At 34.8% G+C, this 18,634-nt stretch overlaps 1 protein-coding gene across 1 annotated transcript; it reads right to left on the reverse strand.

Moving 5' to 3' along the window:
- Positions 1-128: 128 nt before the first annotated feature.
- Positions 129-17,798, reverse strand: vapal (VAMP (vesicle-associated membrane protein)-associated protein A, like). The gene is made up of 6 exons (XM_067363016.1): positions 17,642-17,798; positions 7,083-7,235; positions 5,657-5,760; positions 4,969-5,049; positions 1,056-1,238; positions 129-867 (listed from the first exon to the last, which is right to left on the reverse strand). Exons 1-6 carry the CDS (start codon positions 17,697-17,699, stop codon positions 706-708), a joined length of 741 nt encoding a protein of 246 aa, XP_067219117.1. The 5' UTR covers positions 17,700-17,798; the 3' UTR covers positions 129-705.
- Between the last annotated feature and the right edge of the window lie 836 nt (positions 17,799-18,634).

The raw sequence follows: 18,634 nt of genomic DNA on the forward strand, positions 1-18,634 counted from the left end.
ATAATCGGGTCTCCGGTGCAACCGATGCGTGAGCTGAACCGATGCGTCGCCTTTCACTCAAAGATCTGCTGATCTGAATTCACTGCAGAACTAAAGCACAACATGACAAATAAAAGACGCACAAAACGTGTATTTTTCCTGTTTATTTCTTCAATGTCGTCTAGTATGAGACAGTAAAGTGAAGACGTCAGTGAACATTTGTGTGGATAAATGCTGTTCAGAGAGAAAGTACATTAATAATATAATTAATAAATGATAATTACAGTAATAAAACAGTCTGCATTGGTATTGTTAGGAACAGAGAAGAAGAACAAATGTACATGGGAAGGAAGGAGGCACCCGTGTCGCTCGGCCGACCGTTGACATCATCAGCACTAACTCACCGTGAAGGGTTAAAATGACATTTACACTTTCAATCGTTTTAGTAAAACTAAATGGAGTTTGGGGGAAGACAACCGCTGCGGTGACATCAGATCCGTCCCGATAAACCAGTTCATGCGCTCCGACATCATCCCTCGACAGGAAACAGCATGTGAACCAAACAAACAGATGGAGTCGCCGGCCGTCTGTCGGGATGATGATGATGATGATGATGATGCTGCTGCGTCAACAGAAAGACTCTTTCCCATCAGGCCTTGCGATCGCTCGTTTAGGAACCGTTCGTCAGGCAGTCAAACGCATCAGATCCCCCTCCGCCCGCCGCGCCTACAGGATGAACTTGCCGAGGAAGAACCCGATGAAGATGGCTGCTATGACGACCAGGAGCGAGGGGAGCGAGCTGGCGGTGGACTCTCGCCCAATCAGAGAGCTGGAGTTGGTCGTTGCGTGTTCGCTGCGCTGGAACTTTCTCAGTCTCAAGCCCTCGTCCTGATGAACACAAACACAACAGATGATGCATCATGGGATCAGGGATGTCACATTTCAGTACACAGAAAAATCCCACGTGGGTTCGATTCAATCTGAACCGATTCACGGAAATGAATCAAACCTGTCAGCTCTGAACGCTCTCACAGGAACTAGTCTGTAAACACTCAATGCTGCGTCAGCTGACTGACCTTCAGCTGGCGATTCTCCTCGTTCAGCTTGCTGACCTCCGTCTGCAACCGTTTGCACTCCTCCAGAACCTTCTTCCTCTCCGAGTCGTCCAGGGCGGCGCTGACGGGCTTCTGTGCCAGCGGCCCGTCCATTTTAGAGGAGTTGAGCACGGCCGCGGATTTAGCAGCAGCGTCGACGTCGTTCTGGAGGAGAACATGAGCCGATAAAGCAGGTCAACTAGAGAGCCGGAGCAAACTTACACAAGATGAACAACAAACTGATTCATACTTGAATTCACACTGTGAAACCAGGTAAATATGACTAAAGTCAAAATATTCATATTTGTTAAAAAAATAATGTTTCTTAAAATTTAAAAATACAATATTTCACTGCAAAATAAAAATCTACTAATCTAGTAAAATATAATAATAATAATTATTATTATTATTATAAAATTAGGTTAATTTTTTTTTTAATTATAAAAAATTTCACGTTTTAAATCTAGAACTTATGGAGATATAATAGAAGTGTTATTAAAATTACAGTTTATAAAAATAAGTGTTATATTTTACAGTAATTTTTTTTTTTTTTTTTAAATCTAATAATAATAATAATAATTTCAACAGTAATGCCTGAATACATGATTAAGATATTTTAAAAATCTGATTTTTAGACCTGGAAAAGTCATGTTATCCTTTATGAATATGTGTGATTATATATAAATATGACTAAAGTAATAATAATAATAATAATAAATAATATTTCACTGTAAAATACAAAATAGCATATTTAACACAAATAATACAATTTTATTTTGCATTACAATTGTAAAATAATACATTTTTCAAATGTTAAAGATCATAAATATTATCAGTAATAAAAACTATAAAAATTACTTAAAAAAATATTACTATTGTAATATTTCACTGCAAAATAAAAATCTACTAATCTAGTAAAATATAATAATAATAATAATAATAATAATTATTATTATTATAAAATTAAATTTAAAAAAAATTTAATTATAAAAAAAATTCACGTTTTAAATCTAGAACTTATGGAAATATAATAAAAGAGTTATTAAAATTACAGTTTTTAAAAATAAGTGTTATATTTGACAGTAATTTTTTTTTTTTTTTTTTAAATCTCGTAAAATAATGTAATACTACATCTAATACTAATAATAATAATTTCAACAGTAATGCCTGAATACATGATTAAGATATTTAAAAAAATCTGATTTTTAGACCTGGAAATGTCATGTAATCCTTTATGAATATGTGTGATTATATAGAAATATGACTAAAGTAATAATAATTCACTGTAAAATATAAAAATAGTATTTAACAAATAATAATACAATTTTATTTTGCATTACAACTGTAAAATAACAATACATTTTTCAAATGTTGAAGATCCTAAATATTATTATTATCAGTACTAAATAAAACTATAAAAATTACTTTAAAAAAAAATATTACTATTGTAATATTTCACTGTAAAATAAAAAAAATTGAGTATTTAAGAATAATAATTTTATTTTAAATATTTATGGTTGTTTTAAATCATTTTTAAACCATCAAACTTTTATTTTGACAGAAAGCATTAAAGGGATAGTTCATCCAAAAATGAAAACTTGCTTTTAATTTTACATCACTACACTCCAGTTTGTGGCGAAGGCGCTCGGACCGTTTGTCGAGGCTGTGGATTATATAACAATGTTCAGTTTGCAGTACGGCGATCGTTTCTCTGTGTGTTTTTGACTCAAAGTGACTCGCATCACATGACCACGGTTTCAGCTAAACATCTCCTTTAAAAAAAAAAAAACTCACCTACATCTCGGATGGCCTGAGGGCGAGTTCATGAACAGCACATTTTCAAATGTGACTCAAACTCATGATCATGTGGACATTTAGGCGGATCACATGTTAGGGTGTGTTCACACTCGTCATGTTCGGTTGGATTAAATGGTGATGAGACCCTGAAAAGGACAGAATCCTCACGCATGTCAGTTTTTCTCATCATAGTCATGAGTTTGTCCATCACAGGCGTCATGTGTCTCGTTTGTCTCTGTGACTGTAGGTTCGATGATAAAATTGCCAATCTGAACACTAATCAGACCAGAACTAAATGTTTTTCTTTATTTTTTGGTCCGGACCAAACGAACCGGACTACAAGTGTGAACGCACCCTAAATGAACCGTGCTGACCCTGCTGACCTTTGACCTACCCTACTGAAGACTCTCTGCTCTGAACATGGGTTCTGCCTGCTCTGACCCTCACACACCTTGACCTCTGACCCTGCAGTCCTGACTCCCTGGACGTCGTTCCGGTTTCTAGCGCCGCCTGCGGTGGGAGGGCGCATGGAGAGAGGCGAGCGGAGCTTTGTCCAGGCCAAAGTCGGAGCGGTACAAATCCAGTGGGATACGTTCCTGGCCTTAGAGCGCTGTGACGCAGCAGAGGTGTGAGGGAAGAAACAGGAAGTAATGTGTGTGTGTGTTAGGGCGGCACAATTTAAAAGTAAATAATGTAGTTGTGATTGCAATTTAATAAACAAGCTGTGGGTTAGCTGGCTAAAAAAAGTGGTTCCTTGACGTGCTCATGTGTGAATGAACACCGTGGCGCTTGTCCGTATTTATTTCAGATTGTCATCGATCCGTATCTCTCCCTCGGCTCTGTTCTGGTGAATCAGTGCTGGTGAAGAGCAGCAGCGTGTGAACCAGTGAAAGAGGGAAACTACATTAATGCTGAAGTGTTTTTACTCCAAACCTCTCGTTACTGTGAAGATGCTGTAAGTGATTTCAGGAGTTTCGTAACTTCAGCCACTCCCACCCTCTGTCCAAAACCCCGCCCACCAAACACATCAGCCAATCAGAGTTAATCGAGATCTTTTCTCAGATTGTACATCCCTGCATCTCCAACACATTCAAGTGCAAAACTGGTTTACACTGCGTTACAAATTATTATGCAAGTGACATATCAGTAAGATTTCAGTAGAACAAACATTCAGATTTGAGTTTTTCTAAGAAAATGTTTATTTATCCATGTCTTTTTAGATAACTGGTATCAATCTCAGACAAAATCATTTGCCAGATCTACGGAAACCCTACTTAGAGGTTCTTCCACATTATGAAGCAAGTCACAGTTCTCACGTGATATGGAGAGGAAGAAAGAGCTTTCTGAAGATGAAGAGCATGAAATGGTGCAATATTGTGCAAAAGGCATGAAAACAACTAATGTTGTGTGAAACTGGATGGAGATTATCAAATTATCATAAGATTTGTGAGTGATTTAGAGCACAGGTCTAAAATCTGAATGTTTAATGTACTGAAATCTCACTGATATGTCACATGCACAATAATATGGAAAGCAGTGTAAAATGCAAGTTTAAAATGTTTTATTGAAGACCAATATATCAATACATGTTGACTGATATGATAATATGTTTAAAGAAAAGCAATAAACAGATTATTGTGCCAATTATATAACTAGTACAAATTATATATTGAACGTGTTAAATAATGTTAACTATAAACAATCCCAAAACATGATTGATTTTGAACATGCAGCAGTTGCATTTATTTCATTGACTTTTAATATCATAAAATATAATGAAAAATATAATAAAACAATTATAATTCAATTTGATCACATCAAGACCTTAAATGGTGCAACAAAAGAACTTGAACTTAAACTTGATCAAACTAAAGTTCTAGAATTTAATTTTTATGTTTTTCAGAATTTAATTTTTAAGTTTGATATTCCAGGAAAGAAAAAAAAAATCACTTACAGCACCTTACAATAAGTGTGAATGTTGTGAGTAGAGGTCTTTCTGTTAGTAAAACACGATTAAAACTCAATTTACAGCAGCAGCAACAGGGTGGAGTAAATCCAGACGCTCTCCTTCACTTCCTGTTCGTCTCTCTGTACTCACCACTTTATCGTTTTCAGACGGCAGCTCAAACACGCATCTGAGTTTGGAATCCATGAGCTCATCTGGTTTCGCGTCTTTCCACTGAAACACATGAATAAAACAGGCAATTCATCATCAGACACAACTACTAACAGCTGCCTCACACACACACACACACACACACACACACACACACACACACACACACACACACACAAGTTTAGTGTCGTGTGGCTCAAATTATCCGTTTTCTTCAGTTGGTTTTCTCATGGTCACCAAGAAACCGATGAATTTGCACCAAAACACCCTAGAGTTTAATTGGACACAAACTTTGACATGCATTTTCACTTCATTTGCACCATTATATGGCTAGTTGCATTGTTGTCTGTGATGCAATCCAACATGTCGACAGCTGTATTACAGACACTTCCTGTCTTAGACAGGACTCTTAGATAGGATGATTTTGTAAAACACCAGCGAACAACCGCTGCATTATGAACTGAACTATTAATTCATGTCAGGCTAAAACAACTGAACCTAAAGGGTGTCTGCTGCCATCTGCTGGTGTGAACACGCAGTTACAGCACTGAACAGCAGCTCCACACACACACACACACACACACACACACACACACACACACACACACACACACACACACACACACACACACACACACACACACACACACACACACACACACACACTCACCAAGGCTTCTGTGTCTGTGAGGGTTGCAGGGGCGAAGATGGTCTGTACCATGAACTTGTGTTTACTTTTCTCGTTGGGGTCGTAATCAAACGGCTGCAGCATAACTGTGACATAAAGACAAACATGAACACAAACCGAACAGAAGAAGAGGCATTTCTACACACTTGTGTAATACATACGGGCTAGAGTCTAATCTGCACATCATTGAATCTAAACAGTATATTATTTTGCAGAAGAAACAGTGAATATACTAAATATGACAATAGTAAGAGACTTTCTTCTGTGGAACAAACAGAGAAATTTAGTTTTCTGTGCAATCAGAATGAAGCTTCAACAATAAAGCTCATGAACGAATCATTCGTTGAGTCTGATCTGTTCAATCACTGTGATTCTGAATGATTCGTTCACTGAAGTTTAACTCACTGAATCAGTTCAGATGTGTGTCCGTTCTTCTCACAAGTCTTGGAATATAAACCATGAGTCACATGAACTACTGTTATGATGCGTCAAACCTTCGGTCAGCATCGTTTGAGACTGACCAGCACATCAAATATTCTGTTTTTGTTTTTACAGGTTTGAAACAACAGCTTGAGAGACTAAATGACAGAAGTGTGAGTCGACAAATAAATCAAAATGTCAAAATCTAATCAAAATCTATATTCTAGTGATTTTTACCGAAACCAAAATTAAAGTTTTCATTTAGCCAAAAATTGAAAATGAATATAAGGCAGTTAACATGTTTCCACTCCAATTCCTTATTAAAATATAAACATTTAAAATCAATCAACATTATTTCAGTATCAGAGTTACTATTATAGTTTTTATTAATATTTTGAACCAGTTTTCAATTTTTATATTTTCCATTTTCATTTTAATTTTCAAGTTTGTTTTTATATTTTTAATAGTTATATATAAATAGAGTATTTTTTGTGTCTTTTTTCCTCTGATTCTTTCTCTCAAGATGATTCGATTACACCCTATGATGTCATTTAACCCTAGTTTTTCGAACTCATCCTAGATTTTTCTTCAGATTTTTCAGATCATCTTGGGATCATGTGGCAAAAAGTTATTAAATAAACCCGATCGTTGCTGAATAATGAGCAGATGAAGAGCTCGCCAAACCGGACGCGAGGCAACGCTTCAGACGAAAACTGGAACATGTCATGTGATCTGAGGCCACATGCAGCGTTTCGGCACAGCGCCACCTACTGGTCAGGGAAAATGGCTCTTTTTGCTTATAAGTTCATAATAGTTTGCCCAAAAATCATAAAACTGTTCTCTCTTAATTCAGAGCAGCATTTTTTATGGTTTTAATTTTAGTTAACCATCATAACTCTGGCCAACTATAATAAGCCACTATTTTGGCCATGATTTTCAAACCCTTTCAGAAGAACACGAATATTCTTTCCGGGTCACATGTTCTAACCTGAGATGGTGAGCGTGGCTCCGGGCTCGATGATCCCGCTGTTGGGCCGTACGCAGTATCTGCGCGGCGCTGTGGTCTTCACTTTGAAACATACTTTCCTGTCTGACGGATTCTTTAGCTTCAGGTTAGCAGTGACGACATCTGTGAAAGGACCTGAGAAGAAGGAGAGGAGAACATCATGAGCATTCACACACGATACATGACACAAGTGTGGTGAAAACATCAAACAGAGACTGGAACACAAACACAAAGACTCCGCTGTGCTTCAACCTCACAGACGGACCACTTTATTAAATCATGTAATTGCTCAATTACCATAAAATCACAATTTACTGCCATTTCAAGCAGCACCATTTTTAAGGTCCTTTAAAGAGAGCATCAGTCACTGACCGTCACACCATAAACTCCCACAATCCACCGGGAAATGCAACGCAACCAATGTTTTTTGGTTTTAGTTTACTATAGTAACCCTGCGGCTGAGTGATGTCATTGTGGCAAATGCAACTTTTATATTTTTATATCAATCCAGAACACAGTTTAATTACAGCAGTCTGTGGCGTTCGAGGATCTCCCGATTTATTTCAGAGCCGGATTTGCGATCCCGTCTGTCACTGAGTTCAGATGCTGGAGAAACATTCTTCTGTGCGAAACATATTAGAAGCGTATGATCCATAAATGTGGCAAACATGGAGGCTCAGTAAACGATGTTAAAGATGGCATCATTGGCATGTGTGCCTGAAGTGCACTAAAGTACAAAGACACAACAGAGACAGTGTCACAGCGTTAGCAGAAGAAATGACATTACCGCAAGAACACCTCTAATCCAACCTGTCTGTGAAACATTACTGTTCAAACAAGCTATTTTAGGAGTACATCCATAAATCTGACAAGATTACAGTACTAGCCAAAGTTTGGACACACTTGACAGAATAAATAAATGCTGAAAATTACTATTATTATTAAATTTAAATTAATATATTATTATTATTACCATTAAGATAATTAATATAAAGAAATAACCTGAATTAAAATATTACCAATTTAACTATTTTATTTTTTAAAAATAATTAATATATTATTAATATAATTAATATTATTTTAAGATAATTTAAATATATTTTTAAGATCTTAAGGTAAATTAATATATAATTATAATCAATAATTATATTTTTAAATAGATTGCTATAATTATAATTGACATTAATAATTAATATCTTTAAAAATTAAATATATTATTAGTATTAATATAATTATTAATTATATTATAATTAGTGCTGTCAAACGATTAATAGTGATTAATTGCACCCAAAATAAAGGTTTGTACACATGTGTGTACTGTTTATATTTATTATGTATATATAAATACACACACGTGTATATATATATATATTTAACAAAAATATGCTATATTTATATATAAAATATTTAGATTTATATATATATATAATATAAATTCTATATAAAATACATATACAAATATACATGTAAATATTTATTAAATAAAAACGTGTGTGTATTTATATATACATAAATATACACAGTATACACACATATATTATGTAAACACAAACACTGATTTTGGATGTGATTAATCAGGATTATCTTAATGTACGTGAATATATTGTTGTAATTAACATTAATATATTAGTAAATATCTTAAAATAATTTAAATAAATATATATTATATTTTATCTTAATGTTAATGAATATAACATTATTCAAACAAACTAAATTAAAACGCTATAAAAAAACATACAATCAAGATGTAAATTTAACATACATTTTTAATTGTCACAACATGAATTGTGGTTAATTATTCAATATTCAAAGGCCCCATACATAATATAATATTAACAGAACTGGTTTTTCATGAAGTTGTTAAGTCAAATATAAAGATCATTTAGTCTAGCGGTTAACTGATATATCACAAACACGATATAATCGTACGATATTTGAATATTTTTAAATCTCAACATTGGCAGACAAGTCTGTTTGGCTGATAAGGACTTTTATTTTGACAGCGCAGAGGCTTCCATTCGTTTACAGTATTTATTTTAACAGTTCTGTGACGGTCTAATAATTTAAAAGCAAATGCTAAAAAATGTTTTCTTATACTGTCTGCATTCAGCAAATATGCATTTGTATCTAATTAACATTTAATGCCACAAACCTAAGCCAATCCACATCTTCTTGTGTGCATAAAATGTGTGAACGAGTTATTTTTAAATTAAAAGTGCGATTTCATAAAAGTCTATGAGCTTCACATTGGCCATCAGAATTCAGATGAAACGCTGGTTTATATGCCAACATCAGGACAATTAGGTACAACAAGCATCTCTCCTCAAATCAAATCCCGCTTCAGCTCTTCCGATGGTCTTTTGGATCAGATGGACGGAGATGATGTGCAATTAGCCTTCAAAACTCAGGATCTTATGACCGAGCATGTCACATATTAGTGGATTAGAGGAGTCCTGCAGGATCAAGAGAAGGAATGGATTTATTTTTGTAAACACGGTCCAGAGCACCAGATGCTCGACCTTGAAAATTAGCTTCTGCTGAACTTGTGAGAACAAGGATTGTTGTGTGCAACATGAGAACGAAATAAACTCACATCAGATAACATTAGAGAGCATCGGAGGGAATCATGAGCTTCCAGGTATGAGAGGGATGAGAGAGAAATCAAATCAGCAGGAAAAACGGCGTGACTTCAGGTCAAACATATGAACATTCACGTATCACACTGAACTGATTTCTCTCTGATGCCAGATTTGTGTTCGTCTGCTGTACAGTACAGCCGTTTCATGACGGAGCAACAGTTTGCTAAGTGAGTTAATTAAGGGGTCATAACTTGAACATTAAACCTGAACACATCTGACCTTAAAGCAGGACACTATAGATAACATCAGTGTTTTTCATGCAATGGTCAATTTTGCTTCCTTAACATGTCTTCTTTCAGACTAGAGGAAAGGAAACATCCAAATACAAACATATAAACGCTGATGTCTGCGGCAGAGATCAAAACCAATCTACATCAGTAAAAGTCTTTATGAGGGAGTGACTGAATCATTCATTTAAAAGATTTGTTCAAAAACACTGATTCATGCGTCCCAATGTCCATACTAACCATCCAAAATAATATGTGAGATTAAAGTAAGTGTGTCCCAAAGCACAGTATGTTGAAAAGAGTATGCCGAAAGTCCCCGGATGGTCTGTTTCCAGTATATTTTCAAAGTGTGGATCCGTGCACACTATAAAGGCTCATATTGCCTGCAACCTGATTCAGTTCAAAATTACAAACACAAGTAACAAGTATTAAAAAACTATGGCGGATATGCGCGAGCGACTATAATAACCAGTTTAACCGGATAAAAAATATTTATTTAACGTTAACCGTGTTAGATTTCATCTGCAATAACAATGTGGACTTTTATAAAGAGCCCTTAACCTTTAAATGCATCATTATGCATTAATATGAGGAGACCCGCGACTGCAGATCACCGTGCTACTGCATTTCTCTCCGACACGGTAGGAAATTAAATGAAATGTGGAGGATTTAAGATGATCGACAGGTCAGTTTACGGTGACAGGATGCGACAGAGAGCAAAGACGCAACTGTAGGACGTATTAGTGAGTCCCAAAAAGCTTGTCTATTCTTTTGCTACACACTCAAAACAGTGTACTTTTTGTTCACAAAGATACTTTTAGACAGTAGATCAACACAGCACAATCTTTGAGTGAGTCGTTGAATCATTCATTCAAAAATACAGATTCATCCAAAAATAAAGCAAGTATTAGGCTTGTTCGAGACGCATCAGCACTGCGCAGATTGTTCGGCGTATGACATCAAAGAACCGTGAGAGCGACTAGAGAGCATGTGTCATTGAATCATTCACTCAAGAGATTTGTAAAAAAAAAAAAAAAAAAAAAAACTGATTCATCCATAATGAAACAAGTGATGAATTGTGATCTCGTGATTTAAAAAAAAAAAAAAAAAAAAAAAAAAAAAAAAATCGCGATTTTTTTTTATATAGAATCGTGCAGCTCTACTATCTATATTCTGAAGGTTTGTTTATCATTCGTCTAATTTATACATTTTATTCCTAAAAACATGGTGAAAATGTATTTTTTCTGGCTTGTATTTATACTCTAATATGTCTACAAAATCAAACCTGGCTTTATCCAATGTTCAGATTTCAGAAAGGTATGCAAATTAGAGGTGTGCACAAATAGTCGAATATTCGAGCTGTAATTAATATTCGAAAAATAAAATACTATTCGAAATTTACTGTTGCTAAATGCAGTGAATCCATGAAATAGCACTAAAACTCGCAGTTATGACTATATGCACCAGGTGGCGCTGTGGAGCATGTTTAAAAAGTTTATTTTATTTGATCATAATGTTGTCGTCTGCCTCGCGAAGTTTGGAATAACTGGGATGAAAATTATCTTACAAAATGTAATTATTTTTGATCAAATGATTTAATGAAACCGAGTTATCGTAATATCACCACCATAATGAGAAAGCACATGAAATCTAAACACCAGAGAGGAAAGACAGCTGTCCATCACTGCATTCACGACAGGTAAGCAGCTGTACCCCCGTGAGCAAAAAAGATAACTTATCTGATCGCAAAATGATTGAGACGTGTTTCCTTTGTTTCGTCGAGGGAGATATATTTATGAAGAGAAAACACAGTGCTATTGTTAGAAACTTAGCTTAGCACACCATTATCTATTATCGTTGTTTCGTCAGCACAGCTTGTTTTCTCACCCCAGCATGTAGATATTATTGTTTCTCAACATGAACGTAAAACAATATGAACACGATATGAATGTATTATGTACGTTTTGTACGATAACTGGCGCTGACTGCTTTATTAGCGTTTTTCCCGTTCGCACTGCTTGAGTTTAAATGCTTTTGTTCTTTTTTTTGTTGTTGTTTGCACATCATGTTTAATGCTTTGAACTAAAAGAAACGTAAGCTTATGTATATAACGTAAGCTTGTTGTTAGGGCTGGGTATCGACACAATTTACATGATTCAATTAGATTACTATTCACATGCTTTCGATTCGATTACGATTCGATTCGATTCAATATCGATTATTTTGGATGTAGTATTTCCGTTACAGTACATGGCAAATTTTCTAGAGGAAATGAGAGTCAGCTGGTGCTACTATAATAATATTGAAGGTTAAATTAACTTATTTATATACAAACACTTAAATTACACTCAATGATGTTTTTATTATAAATAAAGTTTAGAATTACATAATCATATTTCTACTCCAATCTGTTTTTTTTTTATAAATATAAACATTTAAATCGCGGCTGTCATAACTGATTTATTCAAACATGCATTAAATATTGAAGGACATTAAAGATTATAATGAATATGTAACGGTGCATAGCTATATTTATCAGAATGCTGCTTTCTAGAGTTCACTTTTCTATCTGACTAATGAGTTTATGGTCACTGAATATGTTTTTCTGAGGTAAATGTGACGTTACGTGACATTGAAGCTATTATATTGAGTCTTTCCGAGGTTGAAGCACTGATTGAGCGATTACACGAGACATGATACGGATTTCAGTAAGTTGTACTGTATATTTTAACATACCTTCAGATGTTCATGTTTATTTTGCTGTAACTGGTATTAAAGCGGAGGAGAGGATGATCACATGCTTCTCTTTAACTGAGGCGCTAAAGCGATCCGTCACGCCACATTAAACAGCGCCAAAACGGTATTTATGTTTTGAATCTCATAATAAGATGGACGTCATTTGAAATCTGAGACTTTGCTTCATATCAAAAGTAACAAAGATTATTGCGATTTATTGGATGGGAGGAGCTACATATTCTGCTCATTCATCAACTGAAAACAGACTACACTAATCGATTCTTGGGATTTAAGAATCGATATCGGTTCGTAAAAATAAGAATCGATTCAAATTGAGAAATCATTATTTTTTACCCAGCCCTACTTGTTGTGTATATTGCCTAATCATAAGCTTGTTCAGATATGGTTACAAAATCTTGATGAATTAAAATAACGTCATTTAAAGCTGCTGTCCGCGATTTTTGGCCCTCTAGCGGTTAATAAACAGAACTGCACGCGTCTTGCGGAGGAACATTGTAGCCGGAGCTACTTTTCTCCATGTATGTCTATGGCGAGTCACGCAGTTACTGTGATACTCTGCGGCGGGTCCTGCCAGTCTGAAATAGTCCGAATATAAACACTTATTATAAGTGTACCATAATGATTCAGGATAAGACAAAAACACAGTTTGGAAAATGGATTCATGTTGTATATTCTCATTATATAATTTTTGTAAATTTTTAACACAAAAAAAAGTTGCGGACTGCAGCTTTAAATAAACGAATATTCATTTTTTGAATATTCGAATACAATATTTTGGAAAAATGCCCATCCCTAATGCAAATGCATATTATTTAATTAGATAATGCCTCATCTGCATATATAACCATAACATTTCAGAAAACCTGCAATACAAAACACTTGTCTTAAAGTGCTGTGATTAATCAACTGAGGAACGCATGTTAGTCGATATATTAGTTTACATGATGCACATGATGCTTGGGAAAGGTCAATTTCTACTGTGTAAATGTCCATTTCAAGAGCATCACTTCAGCTGCACACGTGAAGACCAACCGAACACACTGCCAACATGATTTCTGCACTGAATAATCTATAAACCGTTCGAGATAAACAGGTATTTACTGCATGGCTTCCTCTAACACAGAGACGCCAGACTGTGACTGCTGAATGGAGCATCAAGAAAATTTAATTGTGAAATTTTGCCTCAAAAACATCTGCATCATGTGAACGCAAAAGACTTCTTACATAAATCAAAGAGACGAGGTGAAAGAAAGTTCACTTCTAAAGTCAGACATTTGTCAGTGTAGACAGCATCAGTCATTATAATGAGTCTGATTTGCTTTTGACGCTCACATCCAGTGTTGCTTGATTAAATAAATGCTTTGTTATAATGAGAAAAACTGAAACTTGCAGGATATTTTAATGGTACAAAGAAGATCATGTGTCAGAAGATCAAGACATTTCTCATGTCACGATCCCTTTAATTTATAAGCCATTTACAATATATTAATTTCTGACCCCGTTTTAAACTGAATTTAAATTTGAACTGACAATTTATGGGTTAAACTAAATCACTGTGGAGAAGAGAAACAGGAGGAAGACTGAAGCGTAGAGACGGTGAAACGGGAATCCCGTCAGGAGTGTGAGAAGCAGGGCAGCTGTATTTAGATCAGGGTTCCTCTTCCTGTCACCTCATCTATTTATTGGGTTACAGACCCATCCAGAACATCAACACGTCTTGCTTTCTGAGGCCGGGCAGGACATGAAAAAAAGCTGATTGTAACTTTTTAATCTCGTAATTATGAGTTTTGAGATATAAACTCAAAATTGTTAGATTATTTACAGTTTTTCACCATATATAGAAAGGAAACACACCACTAACCAATTAACAGGCAAAATTACAATATTTTAACAAAGAACACAGAGACGCGAGATCTCGTTAACAAACACTAGAAAAATCTACATGAATCAGAACTGCTTGATTCTGGATAAATTGAGAATCACATATATTTGTTTAAAAATAGAGATGACGATTCTGAATAGACAACTAAACAAAATAACATAATTTACTAGAGCTTCAGACAAAATATTGACCGCTGCAGTCTATTTAAAAAATACTTAATTTTAATCACGTGTCTATTTTTAATAGATTTGAATGAATGATTCAACGACTCACTCATAGACTTCACTGGATGAATCAGTGTTTTTAAACAAATCTCTTGAATAAATGATTCAATGACAAATAGATTTTTTTTAACAGTCACTTGTCGCCACCTACTGGTGTAACGATGTAACTGCTCTCTCTGTATCAGCGGCGGCGCAGGTCTGAACGTTCACTGTGATCGCGCTCGTCAAAAACTGCACTGATCGCACTGAAACTAAACTAAATACTCATGACTCAAAACAATTAAAAAATGATAATAAAATAATTATTTTGTCTTTGCTGTGGTATGAAATTGGCATTAAGGATAACGTAATTCTACAGGTATTAACTATGAAGTCTTGATGACCCTAGACGACACCACAGCATCTCTACCAGAGCAGAAGAAGTTCAGGACACAGAGAGGAATAAATACAGATCTGTTTCTAATCATCATCTCATGCTGCCACTTACTGTCAGGAGAACTTGTCCAAAAAACATGATTAAGATCCTGAACAGTCGATCCAGCCACACATCACAGTCCCTGATGTCCTTTATCTCAGGTACCATAACCCTACGAAAGCCTCCGGAACAGTACGACATTTTCATGCAGGACAATTATTACGAATTCTAAGGCATAAACCAGCTCCAGACTACAGTTCAAAAGAAATTAATATTTTAACTCAGCAAGAATTCATTAAATTGATCAAAACTGACATTTATAATGTTACAGAAGATTCTATTTCAAATAAATGCTGTTCTTTTGAACTTTATTAATCAAAGAATCCTAAAAATTTAAGTGCATGACGGTTTCCACAAAAATATGAAGCCGATTTCAACATTGATAATAATCATAAATGTTTCTTGAGTATCAAATCAGCATATTAGAATGATTTCTGAAGGATCATGTGACACTGAAGACTGGAGTAATGATGCTGAAAATTCAGCTTTGATCACAGGAATAAATTACATTTTACTATATATTCGCATAGAAAAAAGCTGATTTACACTGGAATAATATTTCACTGTTTTTACTGTATTTCTGATCAAATAAATGAACACTTGGTGACTTTTTTAAAAAAAAATGTAGAATATTATAATTAATATAAATATATCTGATATATTATTTGGAAATATTATTTATCATTTATATTTATTTGTTTTGTTTTTTTCATTTCTCATCCATGCTATTTTTAATTCATATGCAACTGTTGTAATTATTTTGATTATTTTAATTACTTTTATGTAAAACACTTTGATTTGAAATGTGCTATAGAAATAAACTTGCCTTGCCTATATTTAAGTTATTTTTTGTTCTTTCTTACTCATTAAAAGTACCATCATATTACGGTTTATTCATTTATTTACTTATTTTAATCTAATTTATATTTATTTATTTTTTGTTTATTTACTAATTTATTTGATCATTTACTTTAATCAAATGTTTGATTATTTATTTTTCTCTTTTTTATTATTTATTTATATTTACATTTTATTACACTTTTTCTGTAAACATTTCCACATAAGTTTTGGTTCCTGGACCCCAGATTAAATCACGTCAGGATTGCTAAACCTACAAACAGTGAGTTTTTCACCACTAACAAGTCAATTTAATTGAGTTTTGCATGAGCTGAAAACTCATCACAGAACATCCTACGCTATAAAAGCCTCCTGAAATATGCAGGGAAAGACATCAGGCGTATCACAGCACTGGTTACTCATTTATCAGGACGCCCTCAGAGAACATACACAGAAGCAGCAGAATCCCACAAATACTCACAAATAAGAGTCCTCCTTCATGAAACGCTTCATTTCGTCCCTCTGATCCCTAATATCATGTTTATTGGGCAAGCACTGGAGCAGATACCACAGTACATGATGATAATAATTCATTACCAAGCTACACAAACTCACCATGGTGTTATTACCACCTGCACAAAACTACCGTACAGTGATGATATCATGGTACTCTGAGATATACCACGGTATTTACAGTTACTCTAACGCGAGGGTTTTCAAACTGGGGTGTGAAATAAATAAGAAAATAAATATTAAAAAAAAAAAGATCAAATATAAATAAGATTCAAATAAATAATGTATATTAAGTTAGATTAAAATAAATAGAAATTGATGAATATAAATAAGGAAAAAGTAGATTAAATAAATAAATAATACATTTAACAGTACATTCCTATAGTGAGTAGAAAAAATATTTAGTTTTGTTTATAAAAGATTTCAGGATCTAAAAAATTGGCAAATAAAGCACTGTGAGAGGAACATGGTAAAGCTACTGTACTTTGAGATTATACGTTATATATAATGAAATTCATTCACTGCTCCATAAGGAAGTACCATGGTACAGTCCAAAATAAACATGGCAGTACCATGATACCTGAAGTGTGAATTCACTTACAAAACGTTTCTGAAAGTACTACATATATACTATAGTACACAGAATTCAACACCATCATTACCTGATATATGAGGTACAGTCACAGTACTTTATTTTGAGGATTTTTCTTAATTAACGCGTCCACGTAAGCACTGGACCGCTGCATTTCTGCATTTTACCCCATAAATGACAACCGGCCTCGCCACACAACTCCGAACCGACACCAGCTCCGTGTCGCCTCCCTGCGACTGTGTGTTGTGAGGCCGGGGCGCGCGGGCAGGAGCGTCCGCTTGTCAGTTACTCGAGCTCGGGGATCCGACGCGGCCCGCACCGCCTACCTGTGTTATGGCGAGACAAACCCGCTTACACTTCACAGAACCTGCTGAATGTCAGCGTTACTCCCTTACCTTTGAACTTCAGGTCGTTTGCGGGCTCTAGGATGAGGATCTGCTCCAGTTTGGACATGTTTTTGGCCGGGAGGTGACGCTCGGTTCCGGAGGGCAGCTGACAGCAGCGCGGTCAATCCGAAACCTTCACTGAGTCACTCAGAGAGCGCGGCGCGGGAGTGCGCAGCGCGTTCCCACGTGTGCGCGCGTGTTCTTGGAAGAGCGCCATCGTTTTTTTAGCTAAACTCGATTTATTAGCAACATATTGGTAAAGAAATTCAATACAAGCTGTAATCTCTGCCCCGTGCACTCTGTACCCAAAACATTATCCCAGTTAAACGTTTGGAACGTCGAAATTATGACATAGTAAATCATAATTGAGAATAAAAGTCACAATTATGACATTAAAAGTAAAAATTATGGCATAATAAGTCATAATATTAAGTAATAATACGGCTTTTAAGGCATAATTTCGTAATTATGATTTAAAGCATGATTTATTTCTTTAAGTTTATAGTTTTTAATAGTTCTTGGCTTTGGTTTGCATGTTGTTATCTGTGTTACTCAAATACTTCCCATTTCCTTCCTCTTCTACTATAATAATATTTTTTCTCACATGTTCTACAACAGAATTTCAGTAAGTTGTGATTAATGTCATTGCATCATACAACATACATCTATCAAAGTTTAAAAATATGACTTAAAAGAACTGCATAATACAGACACAAAGCTAAAACACAGTTAAATGCCCAAAATATAGAGAAGACAAATTCTCCGTGACAGGACTTTTATTTTTTATTTATTTAGGAGGAAAAACTAATCAACTAATCAAATAATCAATTTAAATAAAAACATGGAAATGCTTACATACATTACAGCTTTCTTGTTTGTCAGATTATAAATAGATTTTAGGTATTGTTTAACTTCTGATAGCAAAATGAGAAATAATGGTTTATAATCACCATATTTACATGTATATTAAACTTTGCCGACAAAAGTAACAAATTAACCAAA

This window comes from Chanodichthys erythropterus, chromosome 16 (genome assembly GCF_024489055.1).
Source record: "Chanodichthys erythropterus isolate Z2021 chromosome 16, ASM2448905v1, whole genome shotgun sequence".
NCBI classification, from domain to species: Eukaryota; Metazoa; Chordata; class Actinopteri; order Cypriniformes; family Xenocyprididae; genus Chanodichthys; species Chanodichthys erythropterus.

Bases quoted from the DNA above. Each gene is read 5' to 3' on its own strand.
- vapal (XM_067363016.1), bottom strand. From the start codon at position 17,699: ATGTCCAAACTGGAGCAGATCCTCATCCTAGAGCCCGCAAACGACCTG. The intron at 5,050-5,656 runs GTGAGTGTGTGT...CATGTGTTTCAG, and splicing joins TCACAGACACAGAAGCCTTG to TGGAAAGACGCGAAACCAGA. The intron at 1,239-4,968 runs GTGAGTACAGAG...GTTCTCCTCCAG, and splicing joins CGTCTGAAAACGATAAAGTG to AACGACGTCGACGCTGCTGC.